At 41.5% G+C, this 17,907-nt stretch overlaps 2 protein-coding genes across 3 annotated transcripts in view; one reads left to right on the forward strand and one right to left on the reverse strand.

The window, feature by feature from the left end:
* Window positions 1-1,721, reverse strand: part of LOC124622659 (m7GpppN-mRNA hydrolase) — a 54,166-nt gene extending 52,445 nt beyond the window's left edge. Inside the window, exon 1 of one of the 2 annotated variants that reach the window (XM_047148451.1) lies at window positions 1,358-1,721. In XM_047148451.1, the coding sequence (XP_047004407.1) occupies window positions 1,358-1,410 (53 nt within the window). In that variant the 5' untranslated portion in view covers window positions 1,411-1,721. The remainder of the gene's footprint in view (window positions 1-1,357) is intronic. The other variant, XM_047148450.1, reaches the window with a different exon arrangement.
* A 59-nt stretch (window positions 1,722-1,780) lies between these two features.
* Window positions 1,781-17,907, forward strand: part of LOC124622657 (sorting nexin-27) — a 295,473-nt gene continuing 279,346 nt past the window's right edge. The window contains exon 1 of the mRNA XM_047148449.1: window positions 1,781-2,105. Coding sequence (XP_047004405.1) covers window positions 1,852-2,105 — 254 coding nt within the window. The 5' untranslated portion in view covers window positions 1,781-1,851. The remainder of the gene's footprint in view (window positions 2,106-17,907) is intronic.

Here is a 17,907-nt window from a genome sequence, read left to right on the forward strand (position 1 = left end):
ACATGTAACGTTGAAATGAGTTAGGATTTATTAATGCAACTTGAACATCACAACAAGTCTTTAGACAACACTCTGTCAGGCATAATTTATACACTCATTGCAAAAACTGCAAAAGGAGTATGTGCATGCTATCAGAAGACTTAAATTACTGTACTCTGTGTGGATACTTGCCTCGGATGCTTTAGATTAACAAAAAATTACATTCTTGTAGTTCCCTGCAGATTCGTGTTTCCTGACTTTTCTCTTTTCTTCTTTTGTATCTCACATTAATATCATCTGTTGCAACCTCCAGCCACAATAATTTTGTTGCCATGTTTCTGAAGGAGACTTGCTGTATCTTAAGTTATAACCAATGACAGAACAATGACAATTACCCTTCCAAGACTCTGCAGCTCTAAATTCAGTCTTCTTTACACTACAACAGCGATTTATGCATAACCATTTACTTATTCAAGACTGTTGCAAGGCTATTCACTGCAGTTCACACCTTCCCCATAATCCTGCTATCAGGAGTATATCATGTACATGTAATAAATTATGAAGTGAATGGTTCCGTTAGCAAATGAAACTGCACAAAAATACACTAATATTGGTATGGAGTATTACACAGTGGCTCACTGAATGCAGAGGTAAATGTAAAATACTAAGCTTTCATTGTCCCACTGAAACAAATTGGTTGAAGGTTCGCTACACGGAAATTTAGAACTTCCTGAATAATATTCAGCATGGTTACTAATTTTACTTTTGACACTAGCAGGAAATATGAATTCGGAAATACCAAAATACTTTTGAGTATAGCACAATATATTCTGGAGTGCTTCGAAATCAAGATCTAGAGGTTCGATAAATGTAAATATAACATTTGTGCTACAACATAACAGAATGGCAATATTGAAAACTCGTAGCATCTATGACACATAAAACATAAAAAATTATTTTTTATAATGCTCAACAAATAGTACTGAAAACTCATTATTACAGTAACACGGCCACAGATCTGACATGCGAATAGCCTAGGATCGATCGGGGGAGGGCGGGGGGGGGGTGTTTACAATCCTATAGATGTAGATGTGTATTTATTACACATGTCTTCCTAAGCGTTACGATTGTAGTAAGTTTTCATCTGCGATCACATCAGAATGCTCTGGATTACACATTAATTGGTGGACCCCCCCAACAAGAAGTTAACTTACGGTCTGGTAGTATCACTTGAAAATAAATGAAAAAAAAACAGCTATCAAGTCGGTCCAATACACACTATTACACCTTAGTCTGTAAATATATACCTATAGCATGCGTCTCAAGGGATGCATACTGTTGGCTTCAATAATGGCACATGCTAATATTAACTACGTACCTGCACAGGTCATCCAACACACCTATTGGCATTGAGTGTTCAGTTTTTCCCATTTCTTTTCTAGCTTCCAGATTGAAAGTCAAATGGTACACATAAATTACATTGAAACTGCGTCGACTGAAACTATGTTCACAAAAATTTTGAGTATTTACTGCGACGGGTAAGCAAAACCTCAATTTTTAGTGCTAAGGAACCAGCTCATCTTTGTTGAGCACTCTTGCAAAAGTGTTGTTTTCCCCGTTTCGTTATTATAGTTCGCCAAGCAAATGGACGCAATAATACATGCTATTATATGCAGTTACATTTTAGACAAAACTTCAACGTTTCAAACAATATAACATCTTCCTATAAACTTTGGACAAAACACAAACAAACCACGAAGCGTTACTTCTTATCCTTTGAAGGTCTTTGACTCCTTTATTTACTAGCTGCCAGAGTACTGCAGCGTTCGGAATGTTGCCTAGAAGGCTGTGAAAGTGCCGGAGCCTGTAAATATGGCTGACAGTGAATCTGATTCAAGTCCTCAGAATGATCAAGTTAGAAATCTACCCACTGGACCCCGTGTTGTTACGATCTATAAAACAGAAACAGGATTCGGTTTTAATGTTAGAGGACAGGTCAGTGAAGGCGGCCAGTTAAGGAGTATAAATGGCGAACTGTACGCACCTCTTCAGCACGTCAGCGCTGTACTGGATGGAGGGGCAGCGGAAAAGGCTGGTATACGGAAAGGAGACCGGATTTTGGAAGTGTAAGTTGAACTGTCATTTGATCTATCGGTGTGGAGTAGCAGCAACCTTTGTCACTCCATAGAACATATAACTTGTCGGTTTCTTGTTGTCAAAGGCATCTTTGATACTGATTCGATGTAGTTATATTTTGAAATTTAAATCGGGAAACTAACTTCCTATTTAAGATGTTAATGCTGACATTCACCATGACACTGCAATACTGCTTTCCAATTCACACAGAAAACTCACGGTTGCGATAATTGCTTTGAATTTATTGTGTCACTACTGTTGTTGTCATGTATCTGCAATACATAAACATCATAAAATTGTGATGAATACTAGCAAGCAAGCACACGGGTCTACGAAGCCAATTCTTGACTTCTATTTCAATTATGAAAAGAATGTAAAACTTGAACGAAGAATGTTTGCTGAAGAAGTGAAAACTTCACTCACTCGTCACCATCTCAGTTGTTACTGAAGCGTTCTTATTAAGTCGGTTAGCACTTGAAAGTTCGAAAGAGAAAACATAAATCACTTGTAGTAGCCATAATAGGCCTGACGAATTAGTTAAGCGATTGATACTTGTACTACGTACACTTTTCTTTGATTAAATCGCACAAAATAAAGTATGTCACTTCTATGAATAGTGAAATATAGTCGCTATTAAACAAAGCCAGCAGTGCATTAATTACTAACTAGATATTAATTGCTTGACATTCACTCCCTTCTCTGATTCAGTACCTAGTTTGGAGATTCAGCTTTCTAGCCTGTAGTTGTACGAAATGTGAAAAGGAGTGGCCAAAGTACGACACGATGGCTTTTAGTGATACTACTTTTGATTAGATTAGCCGGCGCCCTTTTATAATTCTCTTTCCTCAGTAAAATTAAAGCTAACCCCACCCCCATTACACATTTGCCATTGCATTTGTGAGAATTATTTTTCTTCCTTTTTAAAACTTTGTTTCTATCAACGCCGCCAGATGCAAGTAAAAAAACAATAAAAGCAAGATAATCTAATGCGTATTTTACCGCCTGCCGCAAAAATTTATGGTGTAATCGAACATAAGAAAGAGCCTCAGTTCAAATCAGCGTTTACCTTAGACAACTCTGTTCATGGTCCCTGCGAATCAGATGTCCGTTCGTATTCCTAAACACATCAGATAAGCGCGATATTACTGGAAAAAGGGATCTGATCGCCAGCGTAGTGGTTTAACACTCAGCTTCCTCGCTCTTGTTAACTTCGTCCCCATCCACAAAAAATATGTAAATTAATCAAATATTCCGCATCTTAAGATAATATCCGAAATTGATAAGGCCGAAGAGGGATGAAAATTCATATTATATGCTTAATCATATGAGTTTTCTCTTGCAGACTCACAACAAATGCCAGCCTCTCTGAAGAGACATATTTATTTATTCATCGTCGGAGTGTTCAACACAACACTAATTGTAAGAGGAAGGGAGGTACATTACACAAGTAATTATATGCATACGATATAAAACAAATAAAAACTTGGACTGTAACCGTTCCAAGGGCTGTGATCGTTGAAAATAGTTTAATAGCTACATTAGTTGTCGTCTCGCCACAAATAATTATTTTCTTTTCTTATAAATCAATGACATTTAACGGAAAAAGTCGTTAGCTTTAATGTTATTTTGAATTTTGCAATGCAGTTAGTTGGATCTATTGGCAGGTATTCGAGCTGTGTACCAGCCAGTTATTCATGACTTAACAGTGGAACGTAAGATCTAAATCAGGGTGCAGTTTATTTATTTCTTCCACATTCGAATAAACTCTTAGGCGCGAAGGTTACCATGCGTCAGTATCAGAAAAATCTACGACCTGTTGGAGATAGAACTCCAGCCGTTGGTTTTGGCGGTGGACACGAAGGTAACACAACCGCAAAATCACGTACCAGCGGAAAAATGCACCTATGGAAACCACAAAAAGGCGAATATGCTCCTGTTTAAAAGACTGAGACTGAAAAGTGGGGTACCAGCTGCTTCAGTCTACCTTCCTCAGCAATTTAAAAATTTTCCCAAAAAATTTGGCATGCCAAAATATTCGCTCTCGTTTTATTATGCAACTCACCCATCACCCCCACATGCCAACTGTAGCTCGCGAGCACCCACTAGCCAGTCGCTGAAGTCGCTCATTGTCGTACCCATACACTCCCAGTTACCCAGTCTCATACGCCTATCGCCCAACTCATTGTCATTACCTCTATGTATTTCTCTTTCGCTGTCCCTGTCTCTAGGCCACAGCCTTCATCGTTCTGTTGTACCACTACCACTGTCACTGTCTCCTTCTTGCTTTCTGTTACTGCTACTATATCGTTCAATCCTTCCAGCAGCTGCTGCTGCTCGCTCTCTCTCTCTCTCTCTCTCTCTCTCTCTCTCTCTCTCTCTCCTTTCACGTATTACTCTCCCACCAGAACTGCCTCCTTCACTCTTTTAGTAGCACGGTTCTGTTACTGTCAACGATGTTCCACTGCCACTGTGGTCCTTTCTTTCTCACGCACTGCCAGTCTCATTCGCGCTTTCTATAACACAAGGTCTGTCTACTATCTTCTGTTATTTATTACATTTCCTCCCCATTCCCACTGCTACTATCTCCTTTTCTCTCAGCGTAAAAGAGCGCGAATGTGTTCACATGCCAAAAAGTGTGGGAAATTTTTGAATGTGCTGAGGAAGATAGAATGAGGCAGCTTGATATCCCACTTTCCAGTCCGTCTTTCAGTTAAAAAAAAAAAGAGCATATTCGCCTTTTCTTGCTCAGATTGTACCATTTTTCCGCTGGTGCTCTGCTTTTACTTGACACAGCAGGACATGTTACTCATATGAAACAGATTAATAAAATTTTGATATCTGTTACTGTAGGTTATCCGTCTTGAGCTGACTGCAACTTAATTAAAAAGAATTACATCAGACGCGTTTCGCTTTTATTTACAAATCATCTTCCGTGGTTTGCTGTGTTTACTGTGGCAGTGCAGAATAATGCAGAATGCCAAAAACTGCCAAGTGCAGATGTGAAATGAAGCCTGTCGCCACCAACCACTGCTAGCAAGAAGGGAAGGAGCAGATTATGTAAAGAAACATAAACAACCACGGAAGATGCTTTGTAAATAAAAGCAAACGCGTCTGGTGTAATGTTTTTAATTAAATTGCAGTGAGCTCAAGACGGATAACCTATAGTAAGAGATGTTAACAGCTGCTGCGAAAGATGGTCACGTGAACAAACGTAAAATTTTGATACCTTTCTTATAAGAAACTCAAATAACGCAAAAGTATTTATATACCTCATACCATATTTTACATGCGTAAAAATTTTGATGTGCTTCAGTTCAACAAGAGCAACATCAACAACATGGGGTTCCCAGAACTGCTCTTATGATTAGGTAGACACTTTGCAGCATATTTCTCCGTTCTGCGTCACATTATAAACTACGTTTTTTAACTCGTACCGGATTTTACGTGCACAGCTATGGTAACTTTTGAACCTCTTGTCCTTCGCGACAAAGGATAAATATATGAAGAAAATTTACAAGGCTGTTCGAGACTGGGGTCTTAGGAATTTATTGTAAAAATTGCAGCCATTTGCAATGCATAATGTCCATCGTGGAATCCGGTGCTCGGTTGTGGTACCCCAAAAAAAGTTTTTTTGTTTGTTTATTTTTTTTAATGCCTATAGAATATCCTGTTAAAATGTGAGCAGTTTGTTGCTGTTAGCTATTTAGATATCCACTGTTGACGGCGAAAAAATGGTAAAAAGTGCTTTTTTCTGGTTTTCTTAAGAAACCTCCATGAACTAAATAGTGGCTCCATAAGCCACTTAAGGCACAGCGTAAACCGCATCTAACGCAAAAAGAGCCAACCGATATGTTCCATTTGCCTAATTTGGAGGAAACGTGCCTTATTCAAAAATTGACCCTGTATTCTAGGACAGTTACATTAAGGCGATCCTTCTGTTGGGTATTCAACAAATGGTCCCTAGCCCAAGAGATACCCATAACACTTCACCCCACCTTTCGTCCGCCCCCGGTAGCTGAGTGGTCAGCGCGACAGTGTGTCAATCCAAAGGGCCCGGATTCGAATCCCGGCTGGATCGGCGATTTTCTCCGCTCAGGGACTGGGTGTTGTGTTGTCCTAATCATCATTATTTCATCCCCATCGACGCGCAAGTCGCCGAAGTGGCGTCATATCGAAAGACTTGCACCCGGCGAACGGTCTACCCGACTGGAAGCCATAGTCACACGACATTTATTTTTTACCCTACCTTTCAATCACCAATAGAAAGCGAGGTATTATCCCCGGGAAAAAAAATCCCGTATTTACGCTCCGCTTTTTGGAACATGCTGTCCGAGTGCTGAGATATGCACGATTTTGAAGTGGGTTTTTATAACACGTGGTTGAAACTGGAGCAAATTCCATCATGAGGAGCACTGTAAGCACAGACGAAGTTAGACGACACGTAGCTACGTATTTAGTGGGCATTTCTGAACTGCTTAGCAGTCCCAAGTTTGGTTTTCCAAAGTTTCTTTGTTTTTTACTTGATAACTACAGAGTGCCGTTGGCTGTCGTGTATTCGCTTGAAATAATATCTGTTACACCACACACTTCCAAGTCAGTCCAAAGCTGTTTCCATTAGTTTTCATTTATTCCTCATAAAAATCGAAAGTTTTTATTAAGTAGTCATAACTTACGAAATCTGAACAGTTCCGTCTAAATTGCATGGGTAGTGGATGTTTCTCCCTCGTTCAGCATTCTCCAAGCAGCCACCATGAATTTCGAACTCACTTTTGATCTACCCTACGTTCATACTTTCTACAGCATTCTCCAAGCAGCCACCATGAATTTCGAACTCACTTTTGATCTACCCTACGTTCATACTTTCTACCCTTCAATACCCTACGTATTCAATGACATCACCAAACTCTTTCTTGTTTTGCATGTTCCGCAGCAGCTGCTACAACGATCAATTCTGACAGCTGTCAACAGACGAATACCTGAATCATCTCGTTCAAAATTTGTTTCTACCATTACATTGTTACTCCTTGTAACAATGTAAATTTACCTTACTTATGAAGATCTGTCCCAAAAGGCAATCGATTGAAGAGAAAATACAAGTGAGATGTGGAGGCTGATCCTAATGCTAATCAAACCTCACTTAAACAGGTATTTCAGCGTGAATCGGGTTGTTGCCCTTTTTAGAAGTGTCGTTAGGGAACAGTAGATTTCATTAGGGCGAGAGATTTGGGAGTTAACCCAGTTCTGAATGTTCAGTTTATACATAAAATATCTAGTTGTCACTTTTGTCCTACTGGATCATCGACTTTTTACATCTTCGTCAAAATGGTTCAGATGGCTCTGAGCACTATGGGACTTCACATCCGAGGTCATCAGTCCCCTAGACTTAGAACTACTTGAACCTAAATAACCTAAGGGCATCACACACATCCATGCCCGAGGCAGGATTCGAACCTGCGACCGTAGCAGCAGTGCGGTTCCGGACTGAAGCACCTAGAACTGCTCGGTCACAACGGCCGGCTACATCTTCGTCAACATCGACGCACTGCTGTGCATGTACCGAAGACACAAGCAGTCATAAATATATTTTTACCAATTTCCAGCTCTCTTCTGCAGAGCATTACGTACTGTTGAGCACTGAGTTATCTACCTTTACGTACCATCTTCGTCATCACTATGAAACACATTATGGCGAATCAATCATCACCATTCAACCAGCCCATCACATTGTGTAATTACCGCTTTACCGATTCCATACAGTATCACTTGTAGCCGCCAGTTATGACTCGGCATTGCCTTTCATTGAAATTCTTCATGTCAGTTTCTAAGTGGTCTGTAGTGTGCCCTACGTTGCTGATACATATATTGCCTGCCTTCAAAGTCTCTTCTGTATTCTATGATATCGTTGTCAGTGTTCGTAAAGATGTTTCATGAAACTCCTGTTCATTCCTTCAAGTTCCTGTTTCATCTTCACACTGAACTACGTGTCCTTGTAAGCTTAAGCAGTTGGCCGAACTGGAAAGCGAACACTAACCATCGCTTTTCGTGGGGAACTTTATTACAGAACCTCGTTCTGCGGTATCTTCTTTTCTTAAAGAAAATGGTCAGCAAACGTAACAACTTATTTCTGTCTACTGTACTACAGTACTACCGTATGAACTGTTTTATGATCACATGCAAATTTATCAAGTCTGATCAGTACCATGCGTCATTCTCACAGCCTGATCACTGCAAGTTGTAATTGCACCCGCAGAGTTCTGAATATCTTTAACGTAGGTTTCAAATGTCACGTAGAAAGTAGATCAACTTGATACTTACGTATAACCTTAAAAACACAAATTATACATTTCTATCGCAGTAATGTGTGAGATAGTGAGAATATATCATTGTTTGCATTAATTATAAGACCGCAGTTTCGCTTGGGTTCGGTGCTACAGCTGTTGCTAAATATTCTGCCAAACAATTTCTGCTTCACGAACTAAGTTATTAGCCTTTGAACATGTATACGTTTCAGCCACAGCACTGACAGTTCACGCGTCTGGCAGACTGCCGCTTCCGTTGTCTTCCAGTTCCTCATAGGAGTTAACGTCATGTCGTCCTCCCAGTCACTTCTGCGTTTCAGGGGAAAAAAAATTTAAAACTAACTTGGTGTGAAATATGGAAATGGTGAATCTAGTAATAAACCGTCCAATCACATTGTGACCACCTGTCAAAAGTCTAAATAACCACATTTTGCAGCGCGTACCGCTGCGAGACGCACAGAAAGAGAATCGGTGAAGGGTCTGGAAGGTACCGACAGCGATATGGAGCCATTCCCACTCCAGCTGCGTCAGACGTCGCGGTTGAGGATCTGTGGCGCGAATAGCCCGGTCGAGGTGGTCCCGCAGATTCTCGATTGGGCTAAATCCGGGGAGTTTGAGGGCCAGGGGAATGTAAGCTGTGTGACACGTTGCATTGCCCTGATGGTAGAAGCCATTGTGCCGAGAAAAAAAAAAAAACTTCATGTAGAGGTGGACATAGTACCCAAAGATAGGTGCGTGCTTCTGTTGATCCATAGTGCGTTGCAGAATGACGAGATCACTCACGGAATGCCAAGAACACATTCCCCAGATCACAATGCTACCCCCTCCGGCCTGGATGGACCCTTCTTGCAGTATGTCCGCTTTCAGACGTTTCACGCCATACACATCATTGACCATCTGTTGAAATGGTTCAAATGGCTCCAAGCACTATGGGGCTTAACATCTGAAGTCATCAGTCCCCTAGACTAAGAACTACGTAAACCTAACTAACCTAAGGACATCACACACATACATGCCCGAGGCAGGATTCGAACCTGCGACCTTAGCAGCCTCGTGGCTCCGGACAGAAGCGCCTAGAACCGCTCGGCCACTGCGGCCGGCTAATGACCATCTGTGCGACGGAACATAAAAAAACATGATTAATCAGAAAAGGCCCCCCTAACGTCACTTAGAGGACGTCCAGTTGCGGTATTGGTGTGAAAATTCCAGCCTTCGTCACAGATGGGTGCATAAACCAGACGCCGGATGCGGAGGCTCATGCGCGGCAACGTTCGTGGAACGGTCGTTCAGGAGACGCTGTTGGTAGTGGTTCATCTGGGCGGCCAGTTGCTCTACAATTGCACTTCTGTTCCCCCATACACATCTCCGCAGTTGTTCATCCGTGTCATCTATGGCCCGTGGTGCATCACAGTTGCCTCAACGCCAGTTTTGGATAGTGTCATTTTACGATGCACGGCATATTTTAACCGCAACGGCAAGCGAACAGTTTACGAATTTAGTCATTTCGGAAATGCATCCACCCTTGGCCCGAAAGCCAACGTTCATGCCTTTTTGGACGTCAGATACTTTGCTCCATTTCCGGTCACGACAATGACCGCACCAGTTTTCACGTGCTCCCGACACGCTTTATGTACTATTCAGTGCTAGTGTTGCCACCTTCCGTTTGAGAGTGGTTACTGCACGTTGACGTCGAACGTAGGCTCTGGTCGCTATAATATGACTGGACTGTGTACTACCCATCTGCTTTTACCTGTGTACCACTCGCCAGAAGATATGTGTAAAAAACACTCCATAATATGTGTAAAAAACACTCCATAACAAGGATATTAGGTTTTAGAAATTGACTCCTTCCAAACTAATCTAAACCTCTCGCTGCGCCACAGATCTGTCTGTTGGCACACTTTAAGTGCAACGAAGACTACAGAAACAAAATAATCCAGGATTGTTATTTTTGCGCCGAATGATGACACATGCCGCACCATCATTACGAGGGGTAGTTGCAAAGTTTTAGTTATCACCTCGGAAAAATCAAACTGTGTCCAAAAAACTTTATGATAGTGTTAGTCTTTCTCTGCATATTCATCTTTCAGTGCTACACATTTCACTAAACGATGGTTGAGCTGGCGGAGACCTTCGTTGTAGATGTCTACATTTTGAGTGTTACGGAGCGTACCAGATCGAAAATCACCTCGTCGCCATACTGAGAATATCTATCACACAACGGTTTCTTTAGCCGAGGAAAGAGGAAGAAGTTACTGGGTATCAAGTTAGGAGAATGTGAGGGCTGAGGCAAAATTTGACAGTCTAGAGAAGCAGCATGTGTGACTTGAGTCCTCAGCAAAATGAGCAGCGGCGTTGACGTGGAGCTGAAACGCCCCGTTTAGCAGATTCCCACAACGCTTCGTCGCGATAATCTCCCGTATCCTCGTCAGGAGACGATCTGGCCCATGCGATCATAATCTTGTTAGATAGTAGCCCCAGAAACAACCCAATATCACACTGCTTGTAGTGGCTGAGTCGTCGCCTCTTTTGGCGGAGGTAAATGTAAACGTGTGACTAGGGCCTCCCGTCGGGTAGACCGTTCGCCGGGTGCAAGTCTTTCGATTTGATGCCACTTCGGCGACTTGTGCGTCGATGGAGATGAAATGATGATGATTAGGATAACACAATACTCAGTCCCTGAGCGGAGAAAATCTCAGACCCAGCCGAGCCGGGAATCGAACACAGGCACTTAGGATTGACAGTCTGTCGCGCTGACCACTCAGCTACCGGGGGCGGAGGTAAAGCCATATCTTCAACTTTTGTAGTTCTGTCTTCCTCAGTTGTGTGCAATATTACGGTATATTGATAATTTTTACTTATGGACCATCTGACCGCAACTGAACAAAACACAATTTTAGTGCCATACGCATTTCGCCTTTATTTTCTGCAAGGCATCATCAGTGGCCTGGAATACGCACAGATGTTTGCTATTTAATTTACATTTTTGTCACTGTACCACATTTATTCAGTTGCTGTCAGACGATCCATAAGTAAAAATTATCAATATACCGTAAAGCCATATCTTTGAACTGCTTGCTTTGCTTCTTTATCACGGAGTCATGGTGATACATCCGTAACTCGTCCGTGGCGACCAGGCTGCTAAATAAGCTACCTGTAATGGCCTGACAGCTGTAACATTTCTGCTGATACCTCGGTATCAGAATGTGTCCGAGCAGTCGCGGAACCCAGCGGGCAGCGACCTATGTCATGTTCAAAATGTCGTGCAAGATGCTGAAAAGTGACCCGTGACTGATTTTTCTTTTTCTATTGCAACCGCTATTGCGATACGCCAGACTTCGAGCACCACGGCTTCCACTTCTGTTGCGATTCCAGATTTTTAAGAGAGAGAGAGAGAGAGAGAGACTACCGCTTCGTTCTTTGTCATTCTCACTTTGTTTGGGGTTGGATATCGAGCAGCGATGTATAGAAATGTTGATATATCGGAATCAGAAATATCAAAATGAGCGTGAAACTGTTCTACCTCTAATGTTTGAAGCGAAATAGCAATTGGGCTGACTAAATCAGAAACTGAAACAGCTGTTTTCCAGAGGCCGTATTTAACTGAGCTAGCAAATCCACTTTACTTGTAAACACATCGAAAAACTGTTTCCGAAATTCGATATTCGTCATTCGGGAGATTTGTCGCATTTAAACGTGGTATTAGTGAAACTTTTACCGTTGTCAATTGTGTATTTTCGTATCCTCCTCTCTCTCTGAAGAAAGGATGGTAGAAATGTTTGAAATGTAGTTTTCGAGACCTCTTCTGTTTGTGTTGTTTGTGCGTCTGTATTAGTGATTTTGGACTGTGAAAACGTAAAAGAGGAAGTAATTCTCAAAAAGTAGTGTACTTGCATTTTGCATCTCATGATAGTAAAAGTGCGAAGCACAAATATAGTGGGCAGGTACTCCTAGCCTGGATTTTGCATCAATAGATTTCTCTGTTTATATGTAAAATAAGGTATAATTAAATTTCTTTCTCCTTAATTTTTTAATAATTTATGAAATCCATTCCTCATTGCTTTAATAAACAACACGTGCAATCATAAATTATAATCAGAATTTTAAAAGTTAACTTTTGGACTGATATATCTAAACATCAATGTTTCACACAATTAATAGGTAACAGCGATATTTACTAGGGCTACAGTCGTTTATGTCGAATGTCGATGTTTATCTTCCGATAACCCATCCCTACATTTGTTTGACCGCACTGGAAGCATCTGCACCACCTAACAACCATTGTCATATGATGATGCATTGTTGCCATACACTCCCTACAACTCAACATGGATTGTTGCAGCGTTGGTTCCCTTCAAGAGCAGAAAACAAATTATGGCTCGATAGGTCCGTTTATCAGTGGGCCTTATGTTACGGCTTATCTAGCTGCGGTACTGTAGTGTAACGACGGGATTTCAGTCTGTACCAGGATGGCAGACACGTACCTACTAACAGACAAACGATTAATTACGAAACTTTATTTTTTCGCGGTGATAATCAAAACTGCGAGTACTACTCGGACATCGCAGATCAGATCTCACATTCTGTATCGGTCGGCTCCGCTACTTCAAAATCTAAATTGTATGGAGAATTGAATCGCTGAAGTAGCTCTTTTAGATACGCACAGCAGCATGTGATCGGGCGATGATGCGATGTATAGAAGGACGAGCCCTGACTGCAGCTTACCTCCATTTGTCCCGAAAGATTAGAGCAACCTCCGTCATGTCTTTACGACATGCAGCCGCGTTGATTGTTGTTTTCGGCTGCACGATGTCCTGTGGCGCGGTTTTCGGCTGCGCGTTCTCAGAATTGGAAAACTGCTGGTGCCATATCGACATGGCTCGGCAAGAAGGCGGCGGATTATTTGTTGCAGAGACAATAAGCAGGCTGATACATCGTTATCAAATGTCTCAATCGCCGTGGTGGTTCTATTGAAAATCAGTCGATACTTGTAGTTTTTTTCCATTTGACTGACGAATTCATTCAAGTTTAAAGTTTAAAGTTTGAGAGCGTATCGTTCTCCAAGAATTGAATTCAAGAGGAAGTACACAAAGTTTGTTGTGTCTTAAACGTTTTATCATTATCCGTTCTTTATTTTTTTTTTAGGGCACTTTGTGTTGTATCTTGAAGGTAAGCATATTTCATTTCTATAACCGAATTACTGTTTCCATATTGTTAATGTGAATTCGCATGTAGTCTTCGGAAAAAACATCGAATTGTTCCTTGTTCTCCCTAGCTTGGCACGTAATTGTGTCGACATAACTGGACTACGTAGCTCTATAAGTGGATGTCGCGCAGGATTGCATCCCCTATAGATTAAGAACCATGAAGTTTAAGAAAGTCCAAACACCTTTTCAACGTTGATATTTCACCATTGTTTCATCTCGTCGAGAGCTGAGATTTGTATTTTTTTGTGTGTGTTTTTGATCGCAGAGAATACATTTACAGTATAGCATGACTATGTTCTTCATACTCTACTACAGTCATTCTAGCGTGTAAAACTGAATGGAGTCTTAGCAAGTCTTGATGGGTGAAATGCAAACTTGTTGAGATTAAAGAGGTGCGAAAGCAAAAAGGATGTTCTGGTGGGAACGGGGACGAGTGTCTGGCAGGTGAACTGCGGCCATGTTCATACTGTTGGAACTACCCCTTCCTGTAACTGATTAAGGGCTGTACGAGAAACTGACGGAGGAAATATTGGGTATACTATTTCGGCAATGTTCTGTAGAGATTCCCACCCCAACATCGCCGAAATTTGCCGCGGGTAACTTGACAACAAACCGATGTAGTCCTTACTAAAACCACTGTGTTACCGCTTGCGTGAGGATTAGGGGAGTCAGAGACAAACATTTCTAGAAATACGTGAGAATTTTGAAATTAATAAAGAAGCTACCACAGATTCCAGGAGGAGGTAAGTACCCCCTGTTGCGCCCCCCCCGCCCCCCCCCCCCCCTGGCCTAGCGGACGCATATGCTCGTATCTAGGCATCATCCTTTATTCTTTCCTTTCATCATCACTTCACCAATAGTTATCAGACGAGTCATCTCGAAATAAGTGCCCAACCATTCCTTATCTTCAGTCCATTATGTTCTTTATGGTTGTTTTTAGGGTTCCGTGCCTCAGGCTGTAAAAACGGAACCCTTATAGGATCGCATTGTTTTCTGTCTGTTCAACTATTAACAACCCTTCTTCACAGGAACGGTTCGATGAACCAGGTTAAAATTTGTGACACACGTGTACTAACATCAAGGGTCCCTTCGCGGTGTAAACGCTTTAATCCTCTGAATCACTTGAGTCAAAAATACGGTCATTTATGTAATACACTTTTAAACTCGAAAACTCACACATCAAAACCCATAGTGTACTTCCCATTGACCTATAATCATGAAATTTGGCAGGAAGCAAGGTTTCGCAGTACTAGTAAAGGAAGAAACAGAAAAATTGATAATTTGTAATTATATCATGCAATAATGTTGGTTTTTATCCATCAGCCTTTCGTTTGTTGAGACGCTTTTTCTCCGGAACAATTTGGCGTATCAAGTTCAAATGTCACATACCAGGGTCTATGGTCCGTTGGAGTCTTAAAAAATGTAAGCTTATAAGCCATTGCAATCAAAAGATACGGCCATTGTTACGTATTTTGATACTCGAAAACTCATCAAAACCTGTAGGGTGCTTCCCATTGACTTAGAATCATTAAATTCAGCAAGAAGCAAGATTTCACAGTACAAGTAAAAAACTCTGAAATTTGTTAAATTGTAATTATATCACATAAAAATATCCTTTGCCGTTTGAACAAACATTGCATTCATTAGCCGTCGCCGCGCGGGGTAGCCACGTGGTCTGAGGCGCCTTGCCACATTACTGCAAGCAAACATAAAATGTGTGTTGTAGTCAAGTTTCAGTAACTAATAAAAATGTTTTATTAAATCTTCTCTCTCCACATATATAAATTGAAGGCCCCTGTTCGCATTTTTTCGTATGCCCGTTCTAGTCTGAGGAACTACCGTAGAGATTCTGAAACGGCTTTGGAATTCCCGGAACCCTTATCTTGCCAGTATCGATATCGATAACAGGCAAGAGTCGTTGAGATCATTGATTTCCAGGATTCATGAACTAAAAATACACAGTATATACACACATAATAACGTTTGAACGGAATCCTCAGTGTGCTAGCTATATATATATTCCGTTGACTTGTCGCAGGAAGTCTTGCTTCAGAACTCGGTCTGTCCATCTGATCTTCAGTATTCAGTCCAGTGTTCTAACCATTGCGCTCGCTTTCTCAGTTTCGCCAGGATGTCGACGCAAGATGTGCGTGTAGGTGCAGCAGTGGTAGCCTATGATTTGTCATGTTCTGCAGACAGTTTTGTTATTTCGTGGCTGAGAGGTGTCGGAAAATCCCTGGTCGGTCCTAGTCGCTAGTTAAAACTTTCGAAAATGCTGTTTGTATGTGACATTTGAGCAGTTTATAGTGGATCAGATCCGCTTCAAACTGGTGACGCCCTGTAACTATCTGAGTAAGTCGGTTTACGTGTCTAAATAAGGCAAAGGAATGCCGCTACCACCAACGTAGATTTTGACAAATAAAGCACTTCGCGTTTAACCCAATCTAAGGAATCATGACTGCTACAATTTTACTTTATCGGACAATAGACACAACCACAGTTAGCGAAATGGCGCAGTGCTAATACATCAGAATTCCATTCGGGAGGACAGCAGTTCAACTTCCAGTCTGGCAGTCCAGATTCAGGAGTCGTTCGTGTTCCCCACGCTGGAAGGTCGCTTGAGTAGTGCACGCCGATTTACTTTCGGTCTTTCCCCGATCCGAACTGATGAGTCGTGTCTGACGACCTCGTCGCCGGTGTTACATTAAATTGTAATCTTTTTTCACTAAACGTGCGTGCCAGTGTGCCCTCTTGACTCATATTCTATTTGATGGTGTTAGAAGCGAATGGGTATTAAATTCATTCCAGGTACTAGACTAGGCGTATGTAGCAAGGGAGACGCCACTGTGTGTGTTGAATTGCGGCACCGTCAAGCTCTGGAGAGTTGTTTTATTTTATTTTGGCCATTTGCCAAAGAAGTACCATACAGCCACACATTTACACATACATTTCAAATAAAATGCATGGATAATAGTCCCAGGTCAAAATGGCAAAAATTCCTCTATTAATAACTAGCTCATTGGCGAACCACCTTCATGTCTAAAACACGGAAAATTTTCGTGTAAGAGATGAATAATAGCAAAATACATTTGATATGTAAACTTACAGTTTATGACACATACCAGTAACAATTATTGCTTAATTCGGTGTGCATTAGTCACCAGGCTTGACACATCTTCATAATCTGAGCTGAATCGCTCGTGTGTGTACACACTGACATATACAGGGTGATTCAAAAAGAATACCACAACTTTAAAAATGTGTATTTAATGAAAGAAACATAATATAACCTTCTGTTATACATCATTACAAAGAGTATTTAAAAAGGTTTTTTTTTTCACTCAAAAACAAGTTCAGAGATGTTCAATATGGCCCCCTCCAGACACACGAGCAATATCAACCCGATACTCCAACTCGTTCCACACTCTCTGTAGCATATCAGGCGTAACAGTTTGGATAGCTGCTGTTATTTCTCGTTTCAAATCATCAATGGTGGCTGGGAGAGGTGGCCGAAACACCATATCCTTAACATACCCCCATAAGAAAAAATCGCGGGGGGTAAGATCAGGGCTTCTTGGAGGCCAGTGATGAAGTGCTCTGTCACGGGCTGCCTGGCGGCCGATCCATCGCCTCGGGTAGTTGACGTTCAGGTAGTTACGGACAGATAAGTGCCAATGTGGTGGCGCTCCATCCTGCTGAAATATCAATTGTTGTGCTTCTTGTTCGAGCTGAGGGAACAGCCAATTCTCTAACATCTCCACATACTGTAGTCCAGTTACAGTAGCACCTTCGAAGAAAAAGGGACCAAAAACTTTATTGGCTGAAATGGCACAGAAAACGTTCACCTTAGGCGAGTCACGTTCATACTGAGGTGTTTCCCGCGGATTCTCAGTGCCCCATATACAGACATTGTGACGGTTGACTTTCCCGTTAGTGTGGAAAGTTGCTTCATCACTAAACACAATCTTTGAAACGAAAGATTCATCTGTTTCCATTTGAGCAAGGATAAAATCACAGAAATCGATTCTTTTAATCTTATCAGCTGCAGACAGTGCTTGAACAAATTTCAGACGATAAGGTTTCATAACTAACCTTTTTCGTAGGACTCTCCATACAGTTGATTGTGGAATTTGCAGCTCTCTGCTAGCTCTGCGAGTCGATTTTCCTGGGCTGCGAACAAATGCTTGCTGGATGCGTGCTACATTTTCATCACTCGTTCTCGGCCATCCAGAACTTTTCCCTTTGCACAAACACCCATTCTCTGTAAACTGTTTATACCAACGTTT

The sequence above is a fragment of the Schistocerca americana genome, chromosome 7 (assembly GCF_021461395.2).
Source record: "Schistocerca americana isolate TAMUIC-IGC-003095 chromosome 7, iqSchAmer2.1, whole genome shotgun sequence".
Taxonomy (NCBI): Eukaryota; Metazoa; Arthropoda; class Insecta; order Orthoptera; family Acrididae; genus Schistocerca; species Schistocerca americana.